This window comes from Ambystoma mexicanum, chromosome 10 (assembly GCF_040938575.1).
Source record: "Ambystoma mexicanum isolate Mex_15411 chromosome 10, UKY_AmexF1_1, whole genome shotgun sequence".
NCBI lineage: Eukaryota > Metazoa > Chordata > Amphibia > Caudata > Ambystomatidae > Ambystoma > Ambystoma mexicanum.
In genome coordinates, this window is record NC_090932.1 from 646,698,009 (window position 1) to 646,711,799 (window position 13,791).

At 44.5% G+C, this 13,791-nt stretch overlaps 1 protein-coding gene across 4 annotated transcripts in view; it reads left to right on the plus strand.

Annotated features, from left to right (window-relative positions):
* The window catches only part of LOC138491614 (nuclear body protein SP140-like), a 3,009,150-nt gene extending 2,995,846 nt beyond the window's left edge, over window positions 1-13,304 (plus strand). For 2 of the 4 annotated variants that reach the window (XM_069618232.1, XM_069618233.1), the window contains exon 35: window positions 11,678-13,300. In XM_069618232.1, the coding sequence (XP_069474333.1) occupies window positions 11,678-11,758 (81 nt within the window). In that variant the 3' untranslated portion in view covers window positions 11,759-13,300. Of the gene's footprint in view, window positions 1-11,677 lie in introns of all 4 variants that reach the window. The other 2 variants (XM_069618235.1, XM_069618234.1) reach the window with 2 other exon arrangements.
* Window positions 13,305-13,791: the final 487 nt, after the last annotated feature.

Below are 13,791 nucleotides of genomic sequence, written 5' to 3' on the forward strand. Positions count from 1 at the left end.
ACGGGATGTGCGCGCCATTCTGCCCGCAAATCCCTGTTTAACTAATGGGGATTTGCGGGCAGAATGGCGCACAAATCCTGTTTTTTTGGCGCAAATAATCCATGAATCAGGCCATATGTCAACGGATACAGAAGAGGTGAAAGGGCTGAGGGCAGAATTGCGAATGAAGAAGGTGTAGGCTTCCTTCAGGAATCTGTAACATCAGTAATTAAGGAAATTCCCCATGAAACCCAATCGGCAGGCCATATTACCGCCTACTTCAAGCTCGGAGGGAAAATCAAGATGGTGGAGGTGCGTCAGCCTGATAAATTGTTGTAAGCCCCTGCACCAACTGAAAACGGCATTAGTATAATGTCAGGTGTTTTCCTGGGAGAGATAGATGACAATTCACTACTTGACTTATGCTACCGCCTATGTGGAACATCCAGAAACTTTATAAATAAGAGGGCTGAGAAGAACGTACCTCACCGGAATACTTGGGTAGAAATGAAAGAAGCACTCAGCTCCCAACGATTATCAGCCTCATCCATTCTATTTCCAGATACACTCATCTCACCGCCTCCACCGAGTTCTAAGGAGTCAGTAGAACAGGCAATTGACCAACTTGCCGCAGGTGACGAGTATGCAACCTTGAGAACACATCAAATCGGATCAGAAAATTCCATTGCAACAGGTACACACCTACCTAACGCGATTTTAAACTTTACATTACTAACATTGTGTGACCGCATATTCACCGATACTCAGAAACACAGTAACGTATTATATATTTTAAGTACTTACTAAATATCTAAAACATTTGACAGCACTTCTATTATAATGGTGGAAAATATAGAACGAGGGCAAGGTTCTTCGCCGATCGTCATTAATAGTCAGGAGGAGGAGGATGACTGGATAATACCCATAGAAAGTCTGACTGCTTCCCCACTTACGTATCCAATTTATAAACAGCAACGCAGGAAAACAAAGCTGTGAGGGCTAAAAGAAAAGGAAAATGAGAATCTGAACCTTCCAGATAGAGAGTCGGAGATCCAACTGTTAAATTCCATAATGGTTTCGGTAATACACTCCAGTGGGAAGGCAAAAAAGACGAGGAAGAGGGAGAATAGGAAAAAGAAACATCAACAACAGAATACCGGAACACTGACCAGCTGGTTGCTACAAGAAAAAAACATTAGCAATGCTGGTTCTAAACAAACGAACACACACAAGTCTACGTCGGAAGAACAACAGTTGGGCCAATCAAACCGTAAGAAGGAGAAGGCTTGTGTGCGGGTACACGAAACGCACGGTAATAAGCGAGCAAAGCATACAAATATGGAAGTCCCAATGCAACTGTTGGATGTGCGGCTTGTGACCATAAGTGGGAAAAACGGCCTAAAAACAAAAAAACACATACATAGATCGGCACTGATGGGGTTATTTGTGAAAATCCCTGGATCTCGAACTCATGTGACTTTGATTTTATAGAACCCATGAAAAAAGGATTCAGTGCAATATCACTTATTCATTGTGTCCTACCCTCAACTGTTGTTTTAATAAGGACTCAACCCGAATCACTGGACTACGTGGGGTATGATCTGGATAAAGAAATAATGGATGTGCCGGACAATCAGAAAGAAACAACCAAACATTGATAATCTGAGAGTACAACCACAGAAGGACTAGACAATTTAAAAACGGTGGCAGTGCTTGAAAACTATAATACAGTGTATGGATGGTCTGCAAAAATGAGAATTTACACTGGCATTGCGGAATGCTAGGATCCAAAAACATTTTCTAAAGAAAGGTTTTTCATTGAATGCTCTTACATCCTATCCTCTGTTCATGCTCCAAGAGACATGGTTAACCAATAATTTCTATGTAGATGGTTATGTGGTTCATCAGGTCAATGCGAAAAAGGGTCCGAAGGGTCGACCCTATGGAGGTTTGATAATTGGAGTTAACTAAGAGTTCACCTCAAGTAGGGTGGGCCCTATTTATCCTAATGATAATCTGTTGGCAGTCGAGATAACATTTAGGGTGTTGTCAGATTTTCCAAATATATTAGTGATAAATGTATATGATCCTCCTAATAAAAACCTCACCAGTGAAATCTTTGATTATATAGACAAACTATTAACCAAGTGGGGTATATCGTCTAATGACAACACAATATTGTTGGGTGGAGACCTGAATGCAAGTTGTGGAGTAACCTCACTGGAAGGAATATATTAGAGTGTTGCGGCAAAAAACACTTTGGGCCTCATTACGAGTTTGGAGGTTGCCATGCCATCATTAGCGGCATGGCTACCTCCAAACTCATGTCCGGGTCCCGAAAAAAGGGAATTACCGGGACATTCCGACTTTTGTGGACCCGGTAATTCCCATTTTCGGGACCGGGACCCGGTACTTCCCCATTCCCATTTGAGCCCTCATAGAGCTCAATGGGAATGGGGAGGATGCTAACAACAGACCCTTTAATGACGGGTGCGTTGTTAGCATCCTGGTCTGCTCGCGGGTGCCGTTATGCATGTCTGGCCAGACCAGAGGTGCATACCGCCACCCGTGAGCAAACTCGTAATGTGGCGGCCTGGTATGAACGGTGCCGGTAACTTACCGGTACCGTTCATACCGCGGCCGCCAGGGTCGTAATGAGGCCCTTTGTCTTGCTCTAAGGTTAATAGAAGGGGAGTGGAATAGCGAGAGTTTATGGCAGAGTGGGATCTAGGAATCCTAAATGGTAGGACCACTAGTGACACACCAGGCAGGCACATGTGGTCCAATGGAAATAATGCAGAATTGGACTACCTCTGCGGTAACACCTCCCTTCTCAGATATGTGAAATATTTTAAAATCAATCCCTTCCCATTCAGTGATCATACTGTTCTTAGTATTCACTTGTATATATCTGTGAGCAATATGAAGGGCAGGGCAATCAATTTGACACGCAATCACAGAAGAAATTGCGTAAAATGGTCAGTTGCTAGTTTTTCAAAAATATGTAGAGAATTACGGCGGATTTTAACTGACACCCGCATGCACTGACAATACTAACTAGCAACAAGCTGTAATTGTTGTTTGAGAAACTATCCACCTGTAGTGCAGTGCCAAAAGTAGGGCCCCTGATTGTTCTAGGAACAAAGAGTCATAAACACTTTGATGTAGAGTTTCTGGTGGTAAGGAGGAAACTGAGAAAAAAAATTGCGTGAAGTGAAAAGGACTGAGGAGTCCCCAAATAACAGAAAGAAAGAATGTAAAAGACTAGCAATCCAATATAGACATTGGAACAAAAGAAAGCTAAAATTGAGATTGAATGTCAAATGGCAGCATATGATGGGGGCTTTGGGGAGCTACAATACTAGCTCTATATGGACATTATTGAACAAAGCAAGGGGAATCCCTTTGCAGAAGATCATTAACCCCATTACAGAAGACATCTGGGTCAAAAAAAATGTATAAAAATGTAAGTTGTAAAGTTTATAATTAACTAAATACAACTATAAATACATAAATATAAGGGCTACAGTCACACAAATCGTAGATAAAAAGCATATTGCTAATCACTCTGGTGGTAAAATGGCTCTTTGAACATTGCCTCTTGACTCTACGTGGTCATGGAACTACTCAGCCACTTGCTATAAATTTACCAGATAGAGTTCGGGGATGCATACTGTGTATACTAATATGAAACACAGGTAATTTACCAACTGTACTGTAAACCAGAGGCATAGACATGGTAGGGTCTGAGCAGGCAAAGCCCACCCAAAATCTGTACATGCCCACTCAGCAGCACTGTGTGGACATGTAGTACAGGAGTTAATGTCACTGTGGTGGGCTCAACTACATTAGATTCAGTTCCAACTTATTAGACAATCCTGGCTATACCTCTGCTGTATATTGATTTGTCTCTTAGTGGGTGCTTAAAACGGTACTATTTTACCTAATTCAGTGTTACTTTTTTTGCTGCCCTTGGAAGTATCAAAAGGCTTAGTCTGACTAACCAGGATTCAAACATTTAAACTTTAAATGTTTATCGTGGTAGACTTGCGTTTCTTGTTCTTATATCTGGCCTATCTATAAGTCTAGGTGGTGTTTTTCCTATTGCTGTATTTTATTTGTAATTAGTCTGAATGCCTGTAGAAGGACTTGGGTGTGCAGGGAAGAGTGGCCTCTACAGGTGGTTTGCCGTGTTAGGCAAGAATGGCCTCTTTAGGCTGGCTTCCCGTGTAAGGGACGAGTAGCCTCTGCAGGATGGCTTGCCGTGTAAGGGAAGAGTGGCCTCTGCAGGTGGCTTGCCGTGTTAGGGAAGAGTGGCCTCTGCAGGCTGGCTTGCCGTGTAAGGGAAGAGTGGCCTCTGCAGGTGGCTTGCCGTGTAAGGGAAGAGTAGCCTCTGCAGGATGGCTTGCCGTGTAAGGGAAGAGTAGCCTCTGCAGGATGGCTTGGCGTGTAAGGGAAGAGTGGCCTCTGCAGGTGGCTTGCCGTGTAAGGGAAGAGTGGCCTCTGCAGGTGGCTTGCCATGTAAGGGAAGAGTAGCCTCTGCAGGATGGCTTGCCGTGTATGGGAAGAGTGGCCTCTGCAGGCTGGCTTGCCATGTAAGGGAAGAGTAGCCTCTGCAGATGACTTGCCATGTAAGGGAAGAGTAGCCTCTGCAGGATGGCTTGCCATGTAAGGGAAGAGTAGCCTCTGCAGGATGGCTTGCCGTGTAAGGGAAGAGTGGCCTCTGCAGGCTGTCTTGCGGTGTAAGGGAAGAGTGGCCTCTGCAGGTGGCTTGCCGTGTAAGGCAAGAGTGGTCTCTTTAATCTGGCTTGCCGTGTAAGGGAAGAGTGGCCTCTGCAGGATGGCTTGCCGTGTAAGGGAAGAGTGGCCTCTGCAGGTCCTTTGCCGTGTAAGGCAAGAATGGTCTCTTTAGGCTGGCTTGCCATGTAAGGGAAGAGTAGCCTCTGCAGGATGGCTTGCCGTGTAAGGGAAGAGTGGCCTCTGCCGGTGGCTTGCAGTGTAAGGGAAGAGTGGCCTCTGCAGGATGGCTTGCCGTGTAAGGGAAGAGTGGCCTCTGCAGGTGGCTTGCCGTGTAAATGAAGAGTGGCCTCTGCAGATGGCTTGCCGTGTAAGGGAAGAGTGGCCTCTTTAGGCTGGCTTCCCATGTAAGGGAAGAATGGCCTAGACAGACAAGGATTTGATGAACTGCTTGTTTCGGGGATTGGTTTGCACGAAGCGTGTGGTGGGGGTTGTGTAGACAGTGGCAAGCCTTCCTGTGGGTGTGTGCTTAAGTAAGCCTCGTCGACTATGAAAACATCTTTTTACCATATGTTAGTTTGGCCTGACATGGGTACTTGAGCTCTCTTCATTTTGTTGACTGTGTTGGACTCCATGCTTTCTGTGGCAGCCACACTAAGTGCTCAGAGGACAAGATAGGTGCCAGGCTGGAAGAGAGAGAGTCATGCACCTCTACCCTGCTTGCCCTCTTGTGGGCAGATTGTCCTGCCGCCTTCTTTGGTAGTGGCCATTCCAAAGCCAGCCAAACAAAGGGAATGCGCCTGTCTGTACCCTGTCCCTTAACTCTACCCCTTGACCCACAGTATCACTTGGCTAGTATCCTGGTGAACCCCTTGGTGCAGAGGTCGGATATCAAGGAGTGGTATCTTCCCTTGCAGATGCTTGGGTCTCTGCTCTTTTGATGTCACTTGCATTCTTGGGGAGGAAGAGGGTGTCTTCTTCTGCTTCTCTTGTGTGCTGCATGGATGTATCAGTTTAGGAATACTGAATACTTAGAATGCTGCTCTATGCAGGTTTAATTACCTGAATGTTCTGGACTGTCATTGCTTTGTGCTGTGTTTTCTATTTTGTCTGTAACTATTTTTTTTGCGAATAGCGTGTATTCCTCAATACAAGTTGTAAGGCAGCTATAGGAAAGATTAGCTCTTTGAGTCTCGGGCAAGACCCATCAATTGAGGGTTTTGCTATGAAACCAGTGGCAGAGCAGTGGATCACGTGACGTCCCAAAGTGTTGGTGGGTTACTGGAACTATTGCACACTTTACTAATAGTGCTCTCAAATGGCTGATAGGAGCAAACTTAAATGAGGTGAAACGCTGGGGAACCGAACGCTGCGTTCATCGTGTATGGGTGCCAAGGGAGGCAGAGCTAGAAAACAAGTTCTCTAAGAAAATTAGCAAAGAGGCCCCATCTCCAGGAGATGTGCAGGGACAAAGCCTCAGACTGTAGAGGAGTGAACACCCGAAAGGAGTTATCCGAGCAGATGGAAGTCAATCTGCTGGCTGAGAGAGAGGACCCTTCTGAAACCGACAATGCAGAAGACCGGTAAGGCTGAGACAAGACCACTTTCACAACAAATATCTGAGCACCCTGAAATCTCCTAGCCAAACTTGGGACTGATCCTCAATCCCTGTAGTGCGGGTAATCTACAACAACAAAGCGAAAGACCACCTTAACAACAACAAGCCAAAATGAACTCAAAGGTGGACCTTGAGGGGCAAAGGTGACCCCTTCAATGCCAGAACTAAAGGACAAATTGTTTTCCTTCCAAAAGGGTACCTCTTACCTGGTCTTCACACTGAGAAATGTTGAAGGGTGTGACGCAACAAATGTCTTACAGCAACCTAGTTACTAAATGTAGTGGGAAGTCAATCATTCCTACTTCCCACTACTCGGGGTACCTAGTTGGCAGATTTACCTGGTATGCATCCTCAGAGGCTTTGCTCCTCAGTGTTATGCATCACTATTATGGCAACCGACGCCTCCTTCAGGGAGGTCTTGGGACTGTCTTCACTAGGTTTGCAGTTGGAGTCCGCTGCGCATCGTTCAGCTCAGAAAATGCCGCAAAGTTCTGGCCTTTGTGCATGGTGTTGGCTGAACCCTGGGTGGCTGCATTTGGATGCATATCAATGCTACTGAGATGTTCTATGTAGTTCAATCTAAAATATAAGCTATTATTTCTAACCTTGCTTCCTTTCTAAATACTTACATGGGAAGTTTCCAAGACGGGATGGCAGATGTGTGCTTCCTTCACATCACATGCCCTTTGGGCAGTAATACATATGGATGGTATGGGAGGAAGACATGTTCCAGCTCCTCTTTATTTTGACTTGTTCCTTCTTTCTATGAGTGCCAGCCGATTCCTGATTCCTTGGACCTTGCTCGCTAGGCCTCTGAATTCTGATCCTGAAGCCAAACAACAGGTAGGTTTTTTTGGGATTGCAGAATTTTCATTTAGAAAGGGGTCTACCCCCAGGGCTGATTTGCCTACAAGTGGGTTTAACACAGAAGCTCTGCATCAATAATTAGAAATGGTTGTCCATATCTTTATTTCAATATGGACAGCAGGCCTTTGCTCTGTTGCGTTCCCAACGCTCAGCCTGCCATTAAGCCAAGGTTGCGTCTGACCTTGGGGCCTCCTTTAGGTCTTTAAGTATTCCCATAAGGGAACTCAATGGACCAATGTCTCCAGAGATCCAGACAGCCTGCAGCCTCTGCTCTTCTGCTCAAGTCGCACATGACCTCTACCAGTAACTTGCTCTGGATAAGAGCAGTGTCTGAGGCAGCAGGGAGCAGATAGGTGGCTAACGTATCCCCACCTGAAGTGTTCATTTTTCAGGTTTTGCTTTACATCAACATGATATTCTGGTAGGCCACCTCAATTACACAAGCTCTATGGGGTTTACTTCACACACCAAACCCTCTGTGGATAGGTGCTCGGCCCTACTCATCCTTCCATTGGTGTCGAACATGAATGGGAAGATCGGGCCCTTATTTACCTTTCCAGAAGTAAACTCCACAGGCATTTGCTCAGGTCAGACACCTGCGCCCTCAACCATGTTAATCTGATCAGCTGAGAAAGTAGTTATCTCAAAAGCAACCATAAACACTTACATAGAGTGTACTCTGTGACAGGGTCATGACCCTGGCATGAGAGGGGGTAAGGAAACTCTTGACCTGTGGCAGGAGTCTCACTGAAACAAACGCCAGAGCCAGTGGGAGTTGGAGGGATCCTGGTCCCCCAAAAAGTTCTGTGCGTCTTAGATGTTATTCATGGAGCTACTCTTCAAAACATAATGCCTCCTGTTACTCTTTCATGGACCTAATTCTGCTTGTTCATGCTGTGAGAAACCTGAAGGTGTCTCACTCGCTAATCCCCGGGGATCTGTCATCTAGGTGGCCAGGACACGGCCATCACTTTTGTATCCAGTTCCTGGGGGTGGACCAGTATGTGAGGATCACCTGGATGAGGGGTCTTTGGGGAGTGGAAGTGGGCCACCGGATGGTGAGATGTGGTATCCCCTTTCCTGTAACACCTTTTCCCCGTCCTACCTCGTTCTAGTGAGTCTCCTGCCACATCCTACCAGGAAGGATACCTAGGAACTCAACCCCCCCACCCCTTTCCCAACACAAACACTTTTTCAAGGACAGTTCACCATGAGCAACAACGGACTAACACCAGAGCCATATACCTGACATGTCCCAATACAATGGTCAAGCAAGGTCAGGCAATTACTGATCATTACACACACCTAACTTCCATCACACTTCCCCACATGGATACAAGGCGGAGCATGAAAGCACACTCTGAGCGAGGAAAAGCACACAAGGAAACAACAGTTCCAAGATTGCAGTTTAATACAAGGAGAAAGACGGCGAGACCAGAGACGGTTGCAGGGAGGGAAGTGCCCTTGACCTTTAAAGGCCATTACTTTCGCGCATATTGGAAAGTAGGAAGCCTAAGACTGGAACTAAAGCTGAACAAACCTACACTGTGCATCGAAGGTACCCGGGACTCTCCTGTGTTGATTACCAAGGCGGGGAGAGACAATTGTCGCTGTGGTACTGTCCTTGGCTCCCACAACAAAGCAGCGCCAGTAAAGACAGAGCAGCCGGTGAGTCGCAGAGACTGATACCAAACCAGCTTGTGTTTGAGCCAAGGTTGCAATCAGCAACATTGTATGAAGAAATCCAAAGAGTCTAGTGTGTGAAACGCATGTGATGAGCAAACCGGATATATTTGAAAACCAAAAGAGTGAATGAACTTTGGGGAAGCCAAGTGAGATACCATATACAGAGTGGTCCAGTGCCACATGGGTGATCATTCGAAGGTCTGTTTTAGGTATCCAACTTAATGGTGATTGTATTGTAAAACGGAAGTTTGTATTGAACTGGTCCTGCAACGGGTCAAGCTAAACCATGTGCACATTTAAAAGTGTTCGATAAACCAAGGTGAACTACAATTGATCCAAGCCAGGCTGAGGGAGACTAATTGGAAAAGGGACCAGATCTGAGCCCAGCTGAGGGGGACCTGGGGTGAACCGTGAGTCACCCAAGAAAACGAATATTCTCTGAACTTCGTAAAATGTAGGATATGAGCGCTGAACAGGGGAATCGTCAGTAACAACCATAAATTAACAGGGATCTAAGCCCAGCTCAGGGGGATCCATGGTGAAGCACCCGCGTTGTATGCTAATAAGAAGAACAGAAATGTGTATCTTAATTTTTTGTGCATCACGCCCTCTGAATCAAGAGACTTTAATAGGAAAAGAAACTTGCACACAGAAGGCCCTGTTGCTGGAAATAGAACTGTATCCTGGTGCCAAAGAAGCCAGAATGTGTGCTTTGCTCTGGTGAACCGCCTTGCTGAAAACGTGGGAAGGGAGGCCAACTGCCCAAATATCCTGACATATTATTTTGTGAACACCTCTTTCTTTTTCATGAACATTACCCCACACTATTTGTAAATTAGCGTTAAGGATTGGCAATAGGTTTTTTTAGTATAGGCCCTTTTATTTTGACAAGACTCCACTAGGACTGCATTATTATTATTTGATAGTCGTAGCTTGCTCCCGAGTCGTAGCTTGCTTCCATCTATAGATTTAGGTTTAGATCGGGGTTTATCACCCCTTTGTGAAATTTCAATAAACATTCTTGAACTGTGGTCACTTGTGTCTGTCTTACTGTTGATACCATGCCTTTCTTGCAATGCTCTGTGGCCTGAATATTGCCCTGAGATTTACCAGCCATTGCTATCTGGGCTTAAGCCGTTTGCAATGGCATGACATTGCCTTTTTGGAAGTCATATCTGGAGCCCAAAAGGATTATGCTTGAGTGGATCCCAAGTATCAAGTCTTTAAGTGAAGGAAGTGAAGTACCAGTTTGCTCTGGGTACCTTGGAAAAGTGATAGGTGGAGGCCAATTGAAGCCTTTTCAGGCTAAATTGGGGTACAGTGTCGACCACCCCAAATAGGCAAAGCCTTATTTGGTCATGACAAGTTATAACTGTGGTTCATCATTTCACCTTGTTTGCAGCTCCTCTGATGGGACTACCAAGATGGAAGATACTGAGAAAGGAAGAGGGGACAGGCCACTTTTAAAAACTCAGAAGAGTGGCCTATGTAGCGTCCTTGAAATAGTTATCTAGCAAGCCCTTCATTGTCCATGTAGAAACGTCTGATGGTAGAATGGGAGTGGTGCTCAGTCATAAAACTGATAATGTGACCAGCCAGCCTATAGTGTACCTGTCTTTCCAGCTAAAACTCAGGGAGCAAAGGTGATCAGTGGTCCATAGTGAGTGGCTAGTGGTTGAGGAGGCTAGATTTCCCTCTATTGTGTTTAGTTCCTGAGGAGGAGATGAAAGTTGTCATGTTGCGCTGTTCTTCTATGACCCCAGCTGCCCCAAAGTGGGGACACTTCCAGAAATACCTCTTTAACTGCTGCTCTGTGAGGTAGTCTCGTCTGCCGATCAGTGCATTCTGTGACGTATTGGTGTTCTGCATACCTAGATAATACAATTGTGTGACAGATTTCTATTCCTTCTGGTTGAACTTCTTGATTTTGCTCTACCATATGTAGTGTTGCATACATAGAGTGTAATTATGGATAGATTATGTATACATCTGCACCTTTGTCTATTATTTGCAAATTGCAAAGCTATTTCACCCTAGTTTTCAGTTATTCCCTGGAAGGCTGAACTCTTTGGGAACGGAAGGGTGAGTTATTGACCTGCAAAGACTCATCTCTCTGGGTTTTAAATTGCAATGTGCAGCAGGTGTTCAACCCAAAGTGCCATCTTACCAGCGGAGCTCATACTCTGCTAAATAGGATGGGATAGGAACGTAGAAGTATGTGGGAGTCCCCTAAATTCTTTCACTTAGAGTATGATGATTTACAAACAAACCCATTTTCAAGGTAACATGCATGTCACATATGGATTATACGAGGACATCTGGGAGAGCAGCTTTCTAGACCAATAATGGTCCTTAGCGGGAAATGTAGTGCTTGAAGGGAGTGAGGTTGGGAGGAAATAGAGAAGGAGTAGATGAACGGTATGAGAAGCTGCGTGGAGCAGGAGTCCTCTCACAATGCCCAGAAGTATTGCTTATATCTAACGACAGAGGTGGTGATGGTGGTGATGAAGGTGCAGCAAGGGGGATGTTTTGATTACTCTGGCACTGAGAGACTGCCTTACTGGCATTTTGGACACTCTAATTGTCCTCATAGACAAGTGTGCACATGCAATCATGTAATATACATCCTGATTGCACCAATTCATTATTATGGAGATGTTTTCTGTCTTTGTCTTCTTCCATCCCACTCTTCACTTGACAATCGAGAATGTGTAGCTCTCTCTCTGCCATCCCCACTTTCTTCCATGCTCTCTTTATGTCATGACACTTGTCTTGTCCCGTTTCTTGCAGAACTCTTTTGATGGGATCCTACAGTGGGCATTTCAGAACATGTCCCGCCCTTTGTCTGATGCGCCATCTTTCTTCTGCTGACGATTGCTGTCAACGCGATGCACCCACTGCAAAGGCAAAGAGGAGCAAGGCCCGGCATCAGCAATCAGATCTGTTTTGCTTATTGCTATAGCATTATTATACAGCAAACCTTCAATAAACTACCAAGTACGGAATCACAATGGCATGGAAGATCTGGCTATTTGTGGGAACAAAGCTGCGACCGTCCCTACTTGACATTGCCTCTGTAAATTATAGTAACAACATTAGTAATAAGTGATAATGTCATCAGAGCATTAATGGAATAACAAAGGCGCATCCGATACTTGCGAAAACAACAGGTTGCAGGGTGCCGGAGGGGACAGATTGTATGTACCACATTAGTAGGTGAGGGGGAAATAGCTCAGGGGCAACGTGTTGGTCTTGGAAGCAAGACTTTGCAACGCAACACAGATTCGAATCCCGATCCTGTGCTTAGAAACCACTCTATGGTATTAAGCGTGTTATGAAAGAACAATTATAATTAATTATAATAAAGAAAGTTTGCTGTGACTAGGAAAGAGGATATCTGCAAGCCATCTAAAAGGTACGACGTCCTTTCATTGTGGGATGTTCTTTTTTACAGGGTTTTTTACTGCGATTATTATAACCAAAAAACTCATTGAATTTTTAGGGGTGGTTAGGCAAATATATATATGGGGTGTGGGTGTTCGAGGATTTAAAAAAAAATAAAGAGCATTGGGGATTTGGGGGAGGACCCCCCCAAGAATAAAAAATAACATTCAATGTGTTTTTTTTCATTAAAAAATCCACGGCAAATAACCCCGCAAAAAAAACATGACGCAATGAAATGACATGGAACCATCTAAATGTACAAATACCTCACCCTGGGCCCTAAAGTAATCCAAGGAAATTACGGCTGTTCTCAGTAAAAGAGTTTAGCATGGAGGTCGCTGATGACACAGGGATGATGATGTTGATGAAATGTACCTCTGCTAGGGAGACACATAATCAGGGTCCACGAGTTTTCACTCTCCTGGTTACAATACACACTTATTCTTTAAGGGCATTTGTTCAAGTTGCCAGTAGGGGTTTTGATCACAACAAGAAGGTTGCCTGCCACCCTGCTCATCCAAGAAAGAAATGGGTATCTTAAAGGTTATGATGTCTTTTATTGAGCCGCGCATCTACAAAGAATATTGACCATGAATCATCAGAGCCATGCATTTCTCTACCACTAGGCCATAACATCTGTTGAATGGAACACTAAGTTACCATTGCATTTTTGCATAAATCTTGTGATCCAATAAAAGCAATCCAGTCGACAAATAAATTGGTTAAAAAAAAAGGCATGGGGTTTAGATGCAGTTCTGAAAAGAAGTGCATGAACTAATCCAATACTCACGGTCTACAACCCTACCCAGGAGCTTTAGCGCACTGCACCAATAAATGCTCTTATGTGCAATTCAAACTGTGTGCCGTAGAAATATTGGATGTGCATCGGATAAATATTCATGCCATGGGAAAGTGCCTACCTGATACATTTCCCCAATGGAAAACGTCTATCATTAATATTGAGCCAAGAGAAATAATAAACATTGTTAAGGGATATAACACTCATTCCTGTTTTTGTATCAACGAATATTCCATCAAAATCTGTGTACCATAAATATCATTGGAACTGGTGCTATTTTAAGTGAGGGTGAAACCATTCGATACCTGGGTGCTGCTGATGCAAATTGCAAATCTGGTACATGCAAAAATGAGGGTGTGGCATAGTGTGCTAGCCTTCTAGTGGTGCTCCATGCATAGGTAAATATACTGCTGAATGTGTCAGTGGACTGAGGAATGTTGGCATGGCTGCTAAATATATCTATGTTATGCTTTATTCTATATATATATATATTCAGTAAAAAAACTTTGTTAAAGGGACGTTATGGTTAAGTTGTGCTACTAAAAACCTATGACATTCAGTGAAAAACCTTTGTTAAAGGGACGTTATGGTTCAAAGTAAAACCGAAAAACCCCTGAAGTTAGGCAGTTATGGTAAGATAAGCAACCATAACTCGCGCCAC